This window comes from Xiphophorus couchianus, chromosome 12 (genome assembly GCF_001444195.1).
Source record: "Xiphophorus couchianus chromosome 12, X_couchianus-1.0, whole genome shotgun sequence".
NCBI lineage: Eukaryota > Metazoa > Chordata > Actinopteri > Cyprinodontiformes > Poeciliidae > Xiphophorus > Xiphophorus couchianus.
In genome coordinates, this window is record NC_040239.1 from 12,377,887 (window position 1) to 12,390,228 (window position 12,342).

Here is a 12,342-nt window from a genome sequence, read left to right on the forward strand (position 1 = left end):
TGGGCCCATATTTTGTTTTTTAAACCACTTAGGGATTTGCCTGAGTGTTGTCGTATAGAACAATCTTATAAGTGCATGACCTCTATTATACTTATTTACAAGTTCATCAGCTGCTGGAATTGAGCTCTAATTACTTTATTTTTATGCTATAAATAGAGTAAATAATTCTTCTCCCGCTGTTAATCACTGTTGGTCTTTTTGAGATATTCCCAGTAGAATATGAGATTATTATTAAACCAGTAGCTCGGTTTAAATGCACAACTGGAATATAGAAAATATGAAACAAAAAGTAATTGACTGGGAAAAAAACGTAAGAATATCTATAAATAAAAAATGTAGTGAAAAATAAGGTCATCCATTTAAGTTCAATTAGAAATACTTTTTTTTTGTTGGGTTTTTATTCAACTATTCCAACCCTAAATGATGTTTATAGTAATCACATGAAAGGTTTTCTATTAGGCTGTCACTGGCAATCTACAACAACAGATAATAAAATTCTGCTCAATTTTGTATCCTCACATGCATAGAAAGTTATATGGCAACAGGTATTAAATCTATGCACTGTCTACCAACCATTTTTAAGGGCTTTTAAACTCCAGATTTTGTCCATTTGATTTATTTTGGCAACTACACTTTTTGTGACTGATGTCTTCATTTATCATCAACACCATAAATTTAAAGCAAATACTGGTTTGCTAGATGATCATAATTTCAGCATTTTTCTTTATTAAACACTGGAGCTACCTCCAGGGCTCTTATCAGAGTCATATGCGAGGCTCATTTTCTAGTTAAGGTTCATAACCAAAGCAAATTTGTGCAGCATATGCCCAGGGCTATGAAATATGTTCTGACTAAAGCTTAATCAGGGCCTCAACAGCTGCTGTTGTGACTACTTCTGTAATGGCACTTTGTGTGTACTTGTGTGGAGAAGGATAATGTGGTCTGCCTACCCTGCAGAATCTGTCAACTGGCAAAAAGGCCATTTAACCTTTTAAATATTTTGTTCATGGCCAGAAAAAATGTTGGCAAAAAACATGAAAATAACAAAAGAAAATTGAATGTGCACGCAATGAAAAATGTTATAATTTATAACTTTAACACATCCTTAAGGCCAAGTTCAATCACCCTACAAAGGAAAGTAAATTTTTTTCCGTATTTTTTAATGAATTTATTTATTTTGGGTGATGATCCGTATCACTTATTGTGAGCATTGTAGTATATGAACCAGTACATAAATATTCAGGTGGATTTTTCAGCAGTAATTGACAAGAATCCAGAATGTCTTATCAATTCTAGGCCTCAGTTTTCTGACTTCATTGACTTGCCTCAAGCCCCAAAGCAGAATTCTGTTCATTTTTTTCCCATTTATTACAAAAACTTTCAACTTTCAGTTATTTTGTGTTCATACTCATACACAACTGTTTCCTCAGATGATATTGCTTCAGTTTGTTCACTGCTTATCAACAAGAAATATAAGGACAGCTTTATTGATCCAATAAGGACATATATCTGACAGCTCTCACAATCATTTACTTATGTTCTCTTTTGCTTTTGGGAAAAAAAGTCAAATATCTCAGATATTTTTTGTAGAGAAATATTTTGATTGGGAATTATTATACACCATAAATCTTGAGTAGTTTTTTGAATCCAAGAATTGGGTGAGATGTTGTCTTGTGTATTTAAATATGTAAATAAACTCCACAATACACAAACTTTCTATTCAATTCCAATTAAATGCAATCAGGTTGATGGGACGACGTTTCATAATATGGATGGACGATGAACTAAATCACATAGCCAAAATAACACAGGAGTTTATTAAAGCAAACAAGTGGAAATGTTCTCGACAGGCCAAGACAGTTAACCAATATTAACCCAAGTTAAGGACTAAACTTTGGACAGAAAGGCCCACAAATAAACATCAACTGCAAGGCACTATAGTAACGGACATTGGAAAGGAAGACACTTAGTCTCTGATGTTCATAAGTTCAAGACTTTAGGCTGTCATTGCCGGCAAAGGGCTTTTACAAAGTATTAGAAATTTCTGAAAATTATGAACTCGATTGTATTGCTGTTTTTAATGTATTGTATTTATTATATAGCATACTTCCTTGGTTTAAACATAATTAGGATGAGTGATTGGGACTTGGACTGGGTAATAACAGCTGCACACAATAGATTAGTTGTTTACCTGTCCAATAACCGCAGCTGGCCTTGTTCAGCAACTGGATCAGCTGAGAGGCTTTTTTTCTTTTAACTTACAAAAACTCAATTTGTCATAGTGTGGCTTTCCTGTTTTTCTGTCTTTGCTCAAAAGTGCTATGTTTCCTACCATCTCTGCTTCAGAACAGAACACTGCTCAACAATGTCCTTACTGCTCATTTAAAGTCAGACTTTTGCGCTTGCTTGTCTGTTTAAATCCATTATTGTGCTCATTTTGTGCATAGGCACACGGAATGTGTTTACTCTAATTTGGCTTCATACTCTGAGTGTAATGTTGAATATTCATATAGACTGATGTGCTGACTAAATAGGCCCTGGAATGCTTTGCATACTTGACCAGATAACAGATGGTTGCATACATTACCCCCATTATGGTTGACAGCCGGCCGAGGAAGCACATGGCATACATCAGCATCAAAATCACCTGGGTGAACCAGCACTGTGGTCCAAGTGGGCTTGTGATTCACGACTCACCATGGAGATTTTAATCTTTTCTACACAAACCTAATAAGCAAGTGAGCTGTTTGATCAGGTTAAGGCTCTTTATGATGCCTGAGTTCAGAGGGTTTGGTCTAATTATGATGACTTTTAAATTTATAGTTGTGAGATGCAACTTTTAAAAAAAACATTTTGTAAACATTTTCATCTTAATTATCTTTTGTGCCTTGGGGCAATTAAACCTTCAAAGATATTAGGTTCTTTTTTATGCAAAGTTAAAAGTTATCCTATCACCTCTAAAATGAACTCTGGATTTTAAGAAATCAGTAAACAGCCATGAAACGTTTAGTTTTGTTTGTGAAAAGAGCAAAAATTTTATTTATGTCAACATGATGTATTGGCTTCACTCTGGGCTTTTGTGAAGTTTTCTAAGTGCCTGCTGTCACCCTGTGTTACTTCAAAGCTACTCATGAAAATGTCGGTCTTGGTGAACGTGTGTAATTTTATCAGACTGTCGGGTTTGTTTGTGTGGTAAGATTGTTGGCTCCCATTTGTCAATCTTAGGATCAGGTCTTCTTACTCTCATTTCCATCTTAATCCTCCTTAACGCTCTCACTTTTTTGTAAACATTTTGACTACAGCTCTGTTGACTACCGGTAACACCATAAATCTTCTCTTGTTTGTGATTATTCAGGTTTTAGTCCTGGTAGTTTCTCTTTGCATCTCTTAGGGCTTATAAAACCCAGTAATTTCTGTCATTAACGCTGTACTGTACATTACATTGCAGAAGTATTTTGGTATTTAAGTGATAGACCAACACAGAGCAGCATGTGGTGTTCATTTGTATTCAACACCTGTGAGTCAGTATTTTGCACAACCTCCATTCTCTACAAGTCTTTTGTGGTATTGCTCCACCAGCTTTCTACATCTACAGACTGATTTTTTTGTCCGTTATTCTTTGTAAAATAGCACAGGCTCAGTCAGCCTCAATTGAGAACATCTGTCAATGTGTTAAGTCTCAATTAATTTGGGTTCATTCTGCCAGATGAATATGGTTTGATCGACACTATTGTACTGTATTGTAGCTTTAGCTGGGTGTTTGGTCCGACTCTTTTCCTCAATAATATCCTTCCAGTGTTGATTTATTTTTAGCTCCATTCATCTTTCTGTCAACCCTCACTAGCTCTCTGACCCAGGGAAAATATGCCTCTTAATAGCCTGATACTGCCACCACCCTGTTTCACTATGAGGATAGTGTATTCTGGACGGTGGTGTGTTTTTGGTCAAACACAGCATTTCCGTGAGGGCTAAATGGGTCTATTTTCTGACAAGGGCATCTTCTTTCACTTGTTTACATTAATCATTGAAAAATGCATATTCTATTTCGTTTTTAGAATTTGGACAGTTTGTGTCTGAAGTAGAGGTACATATCTGATTACCTTTGCAAAGAACTTTACAGCAGGACTATACTTTCTCATGTCATCTCATTATCATTGCACCTACTTCAATTTTTCTGTGTAAGAAGAGAGGTTTTTCCATTTGTATGACAAACATGGAAAATTTTAAAATGTTGACTGTTTCCATTTTCCACCTTCTATTGCCAGGTTTAGAAGTATACAAGAGCACTCCCTGTTTAGTACATAACATCAAACTGCATAATCACACAACTCTGAGAACACACTTGTCATTATTACACAACTGGTGGTTCAAGAGTCAATTAACATTTATTGTAGAGTCATTTTACCACATTCACCTCAAGCTATTGAACGACACTCTTAAACTGAAAAGCAAAATCTGTCCACTTCATAATCTACTCTGTAATTTTGTGGTGTTACCATGAGGACCATTTATTTCGTGATGATTTTCCAAATTCTCAAGGTTTTTTTAATTCTAGGTTTAATACTATTGCTCTGTTAAGAGATGCACCAAACATGTTTTTACTACCCATTCTATTTAGCCAAATCTGATGTCTCTATAGGAACTAAGAAGATATAGGAACAGAATTCAAAGTATATTTTCTGCCCTTGTTGAGGATTTACTGCCTTGCAAAACACAAAGGCATTAGATTTAACATATTGCTTTTGAGCCATAGTAAATGAAACATTGACCAACATTTGATGTGTATGAGTTTGGTGATGGCTCTTATCAACATGCCAACACCATTTTGATGGCATTTTGAACTGTCTTTCTTCCACTGAATTAATAGTTATATGCCGGAAACTGAATATGGTCAACGTTGAGTGTTCTTCCTTCAGTAACAACTTTCACACTAAAGAGTGCTGTTGGTGAAACGTACTGTGGTGTGATAACAAAAATAATGAGTAATTTTAGTTTTTGACCGGCTGGCAAAAACTCGGTTGGTCAAACTGAAAATGATCCAATTCCAGGGACAGGTTGATTTCTCTATGCATGTCTTTTTAATGATACGCTTACTGATTTTTTTGGTTTGTTTTGTTTCATTACAAGAGAACTATTCAGCTCCTGTTCCTGTCATCTATCCAAGTTAGACATTGTGTTTGTAAGGTGTTGCAATGTGCTTAAGTATTCATACAACCTTTTCTTAACAAATGCACATATCCTAGCCAGCACCTAATCTGGAAGGTTTCATTTTCTGTGTTTTAACATGAAGCTAGACAGCGCAACTTGTATAAAATGCAGAGCTGAAGCAGAACCAATTTAATGGATAATAATCTCACGGGGCACACTTAATAATGTATGTGCAGTTCTTCTTAATGGTTTCTTACAACCCTTCTATTTGTCCTGGCTGCTCAGCAGCTACTTGAACTTACTTCCAGGCCTGTGAAGCTGATGCTACAATATTCATCTGTTGCATCATGGTTCCATCCAGTATTTCTTTCACTGCTTAATTATGTTCAAAGTTGTGCTTTTATCAGTAGATGTAGCAATGTGAAACAGATCTAACATCTAGAATTAGCTAATTCTGTTTAAACAAATCACTAATTGTCCTGATGTGTTCAAATAGTAGCAACATAACTTAGTCAGTGAGGGAATACCATTATGAAAAAGTGAGTGAAATATATTTTTACAGGTATAAAAAAACCCAGCATGAATAAATAAGTAATAAAGTGCAGAAGACGACAGGCTGTTGAGTTAAAATTTGATCAAATGCTTAAAAAAAAGTAAGCCCAAGTCATAAAGGGAGGTTCAGAGTTATCTCCAGTATGAAGTCAAGCTATTGGTGTGAAACTAACCTGGAATCCAAGTAGCATCTTTGTTCCAGAGTAAAAAGTTGAGTGTCAACACCAACTCAACGACCATAGTTCAACAGAAAACGTTTGGAATGACATCAAACATGTTGCTTATCAGTCAAAACAAAGAAATGCAAATCAAATCGTCCATCTCTGGAATACCTGCTCACAGATGCCCGAAGTGGGAAGTCCACACAGTTTTGAAGCAGTTCTCAGAACTAAACAGCTAGTTCAGTAATACACAGGAAAACTACATTTTCAAGAAGTTTTCAGTTTGTGAAGAAAAATGTAGGCACCCCTATTGCATTCTTATTTTCTGGAGCATGAGAACAAATCCTATCCAGTTTCTTCTACATTTTTATTTGTAATAGAATGTGAAGACTTCGTAATTTGTGTGTCAGTACAAGCTAATCAATGGCTTTATTCATTTTTTACATGCACTTTTTTTTTAGATTTATTAAAAAGAAAAATTCCAATGATTTCTTCATATATAAATAAAAACCTATTAAGTCCATGACATTTTTTCACCCGTTTCAATTTTATCAAATGGACCAAATCTGCAAATTTAGCACCTCATGTGACAATGTTTGTTTTTCAGAGCTGAGCTCCGAGAACCTCCGCACCTGTTTTCAGATTATAAACGCCTACCTATACTTGTCTGCCATTGAGTTCCTGCAGGTGGGAGAAACAATCATTTTAAAGAAAAATGCAGAATTTAAATGTTTCTGATCAGATTTCCAAATCCTTCTTTTCTTTTCTACAGAATTATGGCGAATCGTTGTGCCGATCCTTTTGTGAACTTCTAAAGGACATTACAAATGAGGGACAAGTCCAAGTACTAAAGGTAACTTAAAGTTCTCTGTGACCATAAAATCATCTCGTCAATTTTTGTTTATTTTTTGTGTGGCGTGCAGAACGTTTATTTCCAGTTGAAAACGCAAACTAGTATTTTAAAATGATACATTTTAACCATCAGTACTTAATTATTATTTTTTTTTGATTACTGATTGATAAACGCTCTCTCAAAAACAAAAAAATCATTTCACTGCCATCTTGTTATAGACAATGGGACCTTTAGGTTTAAACCAGGTATTATTTAGATGCTATCAAGCAAAGCTTTAAAGTTCTTTATTTTTGGTAGTTTTTTCACTTATTTTTAGAAATGGAGTAATGGAGAATAAAAATCTTCTTTTAAAGAATTTCAGTCTACATGCCAAAAAAAAAAACTGCAAAAAGCATCATCAGTGTTCTTTTTAAATACTAAAATGTCAATAATGGACACAAATAAATCTGTGTCTGGAAAAGTATGAAATGAAAGTGTGTAGAAATATTTTCTCTTCATCTATATTTTAACTTTTTCCAACCATTTTTTCTCAGTTTTTTTTTTTTTTTCATTGTAGACTAACACAGTAAAGAGATTTTTTTTCCTGCAACTTTTGTTGTAAGTGAATTGAAAATGATTAGGATCATCTTTTTTGAAATAAGGTTAAACATTAGCGTGGATTACAAGATGACTTAGGCGTCCTGTAATATCGAGTGTGAATAAAGAAAGGTTATCTTGAGTATTAGGAGGATTAATAAAAATATGTTAATCATAAGGCCATGCCTGCAGAACTCTGAATGAACTTTCATATATAAATAGTTGTTGCACTTAGTGGATTTGCAGAAAGGACAAAAAGGTGATACCCCTTCAAGTAATGGGCATTTCCTTATATTTAAAATAATGCATGGTTTGGATTCTTCTTGAATTGGTAAAAAAAACCCACTTTTACTATTTTAGTGGTGTGTTTTGTAAATGCAAATAAGTTTTGTGTTATATAGGTTCCTTTTTTTGTAATTTCCTCATTGTTGGACAATAAAGTATTTATTTTCTTTTCTAAAAGAAAATGACTGAATAACAATCTCAGAATTTACGTTTCCCAGGAAAACTGTTTTTTTACAGCAGAGCTGGGTGTCAGCAGAATGCCTGTAATTCCACAAAGCTTGAGCTTGTTTAAGCCTGATGGCTTATTGCACATCTGGCTGTGACTAATGTTGTTGACTAGGGAAAGAAGAGCCAGCACACGGTTAACAAACATGTCTACATAACACATTCCGACAATGGAGGACAGCTTGTGCTAATCAACATGAGCTGTTTGAGGAATCCATATGTACTGCAGCGGTTGGTTTGACCACTCAGAAGCAAAATAAGTTAAACATAATTATCTTTGGTAAATTGGCAAATACCTGCAAGAATTGTTTCTCTCTTCATATTTTTTTTTATTTACTTTCTATAAACATTTTTACATTTTCTGGTTGTACATTTTCGTTTTCATATTTATGTTGCTGGACCCAGAGTCATAATTGTAAGATTCTCTTCTAGGTGAAAAAGCCAGTAAGCAGTGTTTCATTGTCACTGCATTTGTACTTCTAAAACAGATTTTTATATGGTTAATAGGAAATTATTTTTAAATAAAATTTCAAGGTTTTGTAGTATTCACTTGAGGATGTGCAGAGGGAACTCTTTTATCTAATCATCATGTATTGTCATATTTGTTGCTAGATTAATTTTAGCTCAGTTCAAACTAAGAATAAAGCATGTAGAATGGAATGTTGATACTGTTCAAATAAAGTCATCACAGTACCAGTAGCATCACGAAGGTGTCAAACAAGAGAGCAAGCAATGACTGTGTGTTTACGATTACCATAAGCTGAAGAGAAAATATTATTTTTTCTGTTTCAACATCTTTATGTAAACTAAGCAGAATGAGTGAAAACAGTATTGGAGATGATGTTTTAGAAAGTAAAGATATCAACTCTGAAAAGATATATTATTCTTATTATGATTTGGCAGATTAAACTTGGATTGCCTGATGATGCTGAATAGGACATGTAGCAAGCGACTCGTCATAGAACTTGTCCAGGGCTCTATTCAGTCAGGACATCCATAGAGATTCGGCTACTGGAAAGGACTATTGTGCTTAGGACATTAACAAAAAAAAAAAAATCATGTGAGATGAACTCACCAGTTTTCATTTTTGGAGTGAGAGAAACGACTTGCCAATAGACAGTCTACAGAGCTCACACTGACTAGTTTTAGACTCATATGTCATAATAAAAGCAAGTAACAGCTGCTACATCCTGACTTCTGATTCCTGAGAAAAAAGTCTAGACAAGTTTTTCTTTTTTTTGTTTTTTGAAAGATGAACAGTCCAACTATTTAAAAGAAAGTAAATACTAGGTTTGCTTTTTACCATTTGAAGATTTATAAATCAATGCACATATTTGAGAATAAATGTTATAGTTGGGACGGGCATCCAGGTTCTGTTCAGTAAGGAAAAAGGCTGGAAACCACTGAAAAATGGCTCTATTTAAGAGCCATTACCTGATGGAACACATCCACATGTCTAACATTATTTCAACAAAAACAGCCATCCTTCTCCGCAAGTCATTGAACCTGAGTGATTCGATGTATGTATATATACATTTTAATAATTGTGCCCTATTTACTCTCTTAATATCTCTTCATGACCTCTTTTTTTTTTCCTGCCTCCCTTCAGAGTTTTACTTTTGTGCTTCTCTTTGCTACATTTTACGTGTCTCCCTCATCCTTGGTCTCCATGTGTCTCTGCAGGTGGTTGAAATAGCTTTAAAGGTTAGCCCTGTACTGGGAGTCCACATGTTTCAGCCTCTGATGCCAGCTGTCTTTAGAGGTATCGTGGATGGGGAGGTGAGGATTTTCTTTCATCTCATGCACATCTGAGTTAAAGTTATCTGTAATATGTTACATTTTTTAAATTAGTGATAGAGTATGCCATACACCACACAGATTATTCTTTTAAATATTTATTACTTTGTATACCATCAGTTCATGGTGGCATATATTAATCAGACAGTAATTAAAGACATAGGCCACCATTTCAGGATTTTCTCATATTTATTACTACTTCCATCTTTCCATCAAGGTTAATGACCTGCTGTATCCTTAGTTTAGTTAAAGCATTACCAAATACTCATTTGTGCATATCTGATATGATTTTTTTGTGTGTGTGATTTGCAGCGTTATCCTGTTGTGATGTCCACCTACCTTGGCATCATCGGTCGAGTCCTGCTCCAAAACTTTAGCTTCTTCTCCTCTTTGCTCTCTCAAATGGCCTCTGAATGCAACCAGGAGGTGAGGCTGATGTCTGCCCTTCTTTTCTGTCAACTCAGCAACATTTTGTCTGAGAGACAAAGTGGCTGTTAAAAGGAAATCATTCAGGTTGAGGCTGAAGTAATTACCCAAAGAATTGCAAATGGGAAAATTTTTAAGCCTTGACATCTTGACTTTGCTTTTTCCATCATAAAAAATTAGGGGTTTTTTTATTTCTAAAATTACACTTGTCTTTATAGCACAATTTGAAGCTTGCAAAATAAATATCACAAAATAAGTTATTTTTCTAACTTCGCTTGGTGTTTCACTATGGGACAGCTTGACCATCAGCCATGAGCCTCTAAGAGCTGGGCAGACGTGGTGGAAGAAGAGTCCTTGAAGTATTTACCCAGCACTGTCCAGGCCTGTCGTGGCACTGCATACAGAATGACTAAAAACAGTTAAACAGAGATAAGCTCGCCTGAATGTTCTCAGGGAGCTTTGCTGTAGTTTTCACACAGGAAGAAAGCGAGAATGAGTTGAGAGGCGTAGATTGGCCGTGATAGTGGACGGTGGGTGGAGCTACGGATCAACTTGTCTGTCGCAGACAGATGTGATCCAGTGTTGGGTCACGCTGAGGCGATTCCGATAGTGAAACATCTCACTCTGTTATCAAAGAACCAGGTGTTACTTTAATTAAGCCAACATTTTCCATTCTAGCAGCCCTTTTACACTTGATGTGTACCATGTGCCAATTTAGAAATCAATTGGTACATGAAAGGAAAGGGATGATTATTTTTGCTGGCACTTGTATGATGGTAGCATATTCTGAAATAGAAAAAAGTTGAAACACTTGTCTTTTAATTCTTTGTTAATGCTCTCTTTGTTGCTTTCTTTTTTACTTTTTTTATAACCTCTTTTTTTAATTATTGATTGAACATTTGAAATGATCAAGATATGATGCACCTTTGGCAGGTAGAAAAGTAAAGGACTGAGAAGAAATAACAATAGAAATAATATCAAGCTTTTTTCAAAAATGACTTAAAGAAACATGACAAAGCAAGCAAATAATTATAAGACCAAACAAGATGTCTGCAAAGTAAAAATGAGATAAAAAGTTAAATAACAGGACCTCATGAAAGTAATCACACCCAGCATTTATGAACAACCATTCTTGGAGGGTTGTATTTAGCTCCATTCATTTTTTTTATCAACTCTGATTATGATAGAGAAGCATCCCCACACCACCATCATCAGGTTTTATTGTGGCATACACATAATGGCTTTTCCACTACACACACTGCAGGTCAGCCAAGAAGGTCAACTTTTTCTTATTTGTCTCACATTGTTCAATAGCACCTGCGCTGTGTCCTCCTACCTGGCTTGTAACAAACTTCAAATAGGAGTTTGTAAAGTGTTATGAAACAATGATTATTTTTTTTGTATTGCATAAATACATGTTGAGTTAACAAGCACTAGTTTCCTATCAAAATATTTCCCACCCGAGATGTGGATCTCTGTAGATGTTAGGTGCTTCTTTGTTGAAACTGAGCAGCATTATCATACACTCTACATTTTCAGATGATATGTTAAGCAGTTGGTGGAACTAAAACAAAGTAGTTGGACATTTATGGTTGAAACAAGGTGTATGATTACTTTTGCTAAGCTTTCTAAATCTCTTTGCTCTAATTTATAGATGGACCAGTTGTTGGGGAGCATGATCGAGATGTGGGTGGACCGCATGGACAACATTACTCAGCCTGAGAGGAGGAAATTGTCATCTTTGGCCCTTTTGTCTCTTCTCCCATCTGACAACAGGTAAAAAAAAAGTCTATTTCCCTGATGTATGCCCATGTGGTTTTGAGTTATTTTCTCCCAAATATTGTCGGCTACTAAAATAAAGAAGCACTTGACAGGGTCTTTCAATGCAATCACCCTGACTTGGATAAATACCTTAATAGATATGTTCTCAAATTTCATACAAATAGTATTATTAGTGCATTTTCCATAAATCTCATGAATTCAGGAGTGCTGGTGTTATTTTCAGAGAATTACACACACGTCTACCACCATAAGTTTAATTTACATCTCTCTTTAAATTTTAATACCAAATGTTTTAGTAAGGGAGATGAAAAATGCAAATATGTACTGAGCCAAAAGTCTCAAGTGTGCCGGATTATTGTGCTGTGAGTCAACACCATCTGGCCAACATCTGTCACTCACCAGTTAAGAGCAAACATATAAATACTCACAAACACTTAAAAGTCTTGCCCTCTTTTGCCGAAACTTTTAATGGATCATACTACGGTTTTAGAACATTTCCTGTGAAAGAGCTGTTGAAAAATCAAAACGGCACACTCC

General features: G+C 35.2%; 1 protein-coding gene across 1 annotated transcript in view; it reads left to right on the plus strand.

The window, feature by feature from the left end:
* ipo11 (importin 11) overlaps positions 1–12,342 on the plus strand; it is a 113,274-nt gene that overhangs the window by 70,055 nt on the left and 30,877 nt on the right. The window contains exons 23-27 of the mRNA XM_028034383.1: positions 6,469–6,548; positions 6,634–6,714; positions 9,484–9,579; positions 9,910–10,023; positions 11,678–11,799. Of these exons, the coding sequence (XP_027890184.1) occupies positions 6,469–6,548; positions 6,634–6,714; positions 9,484–9,579; positions 9,910–10,023; positions 11,678–11,799 (493 nt within the window). The remainder of the gene's footprint in view (positions 1–6,468; positions 6,549–6,633; positions 6,715–9,483; positions 9,580–9,909; positions 10,024–11,677; positions 11,800–12,342) is intronic.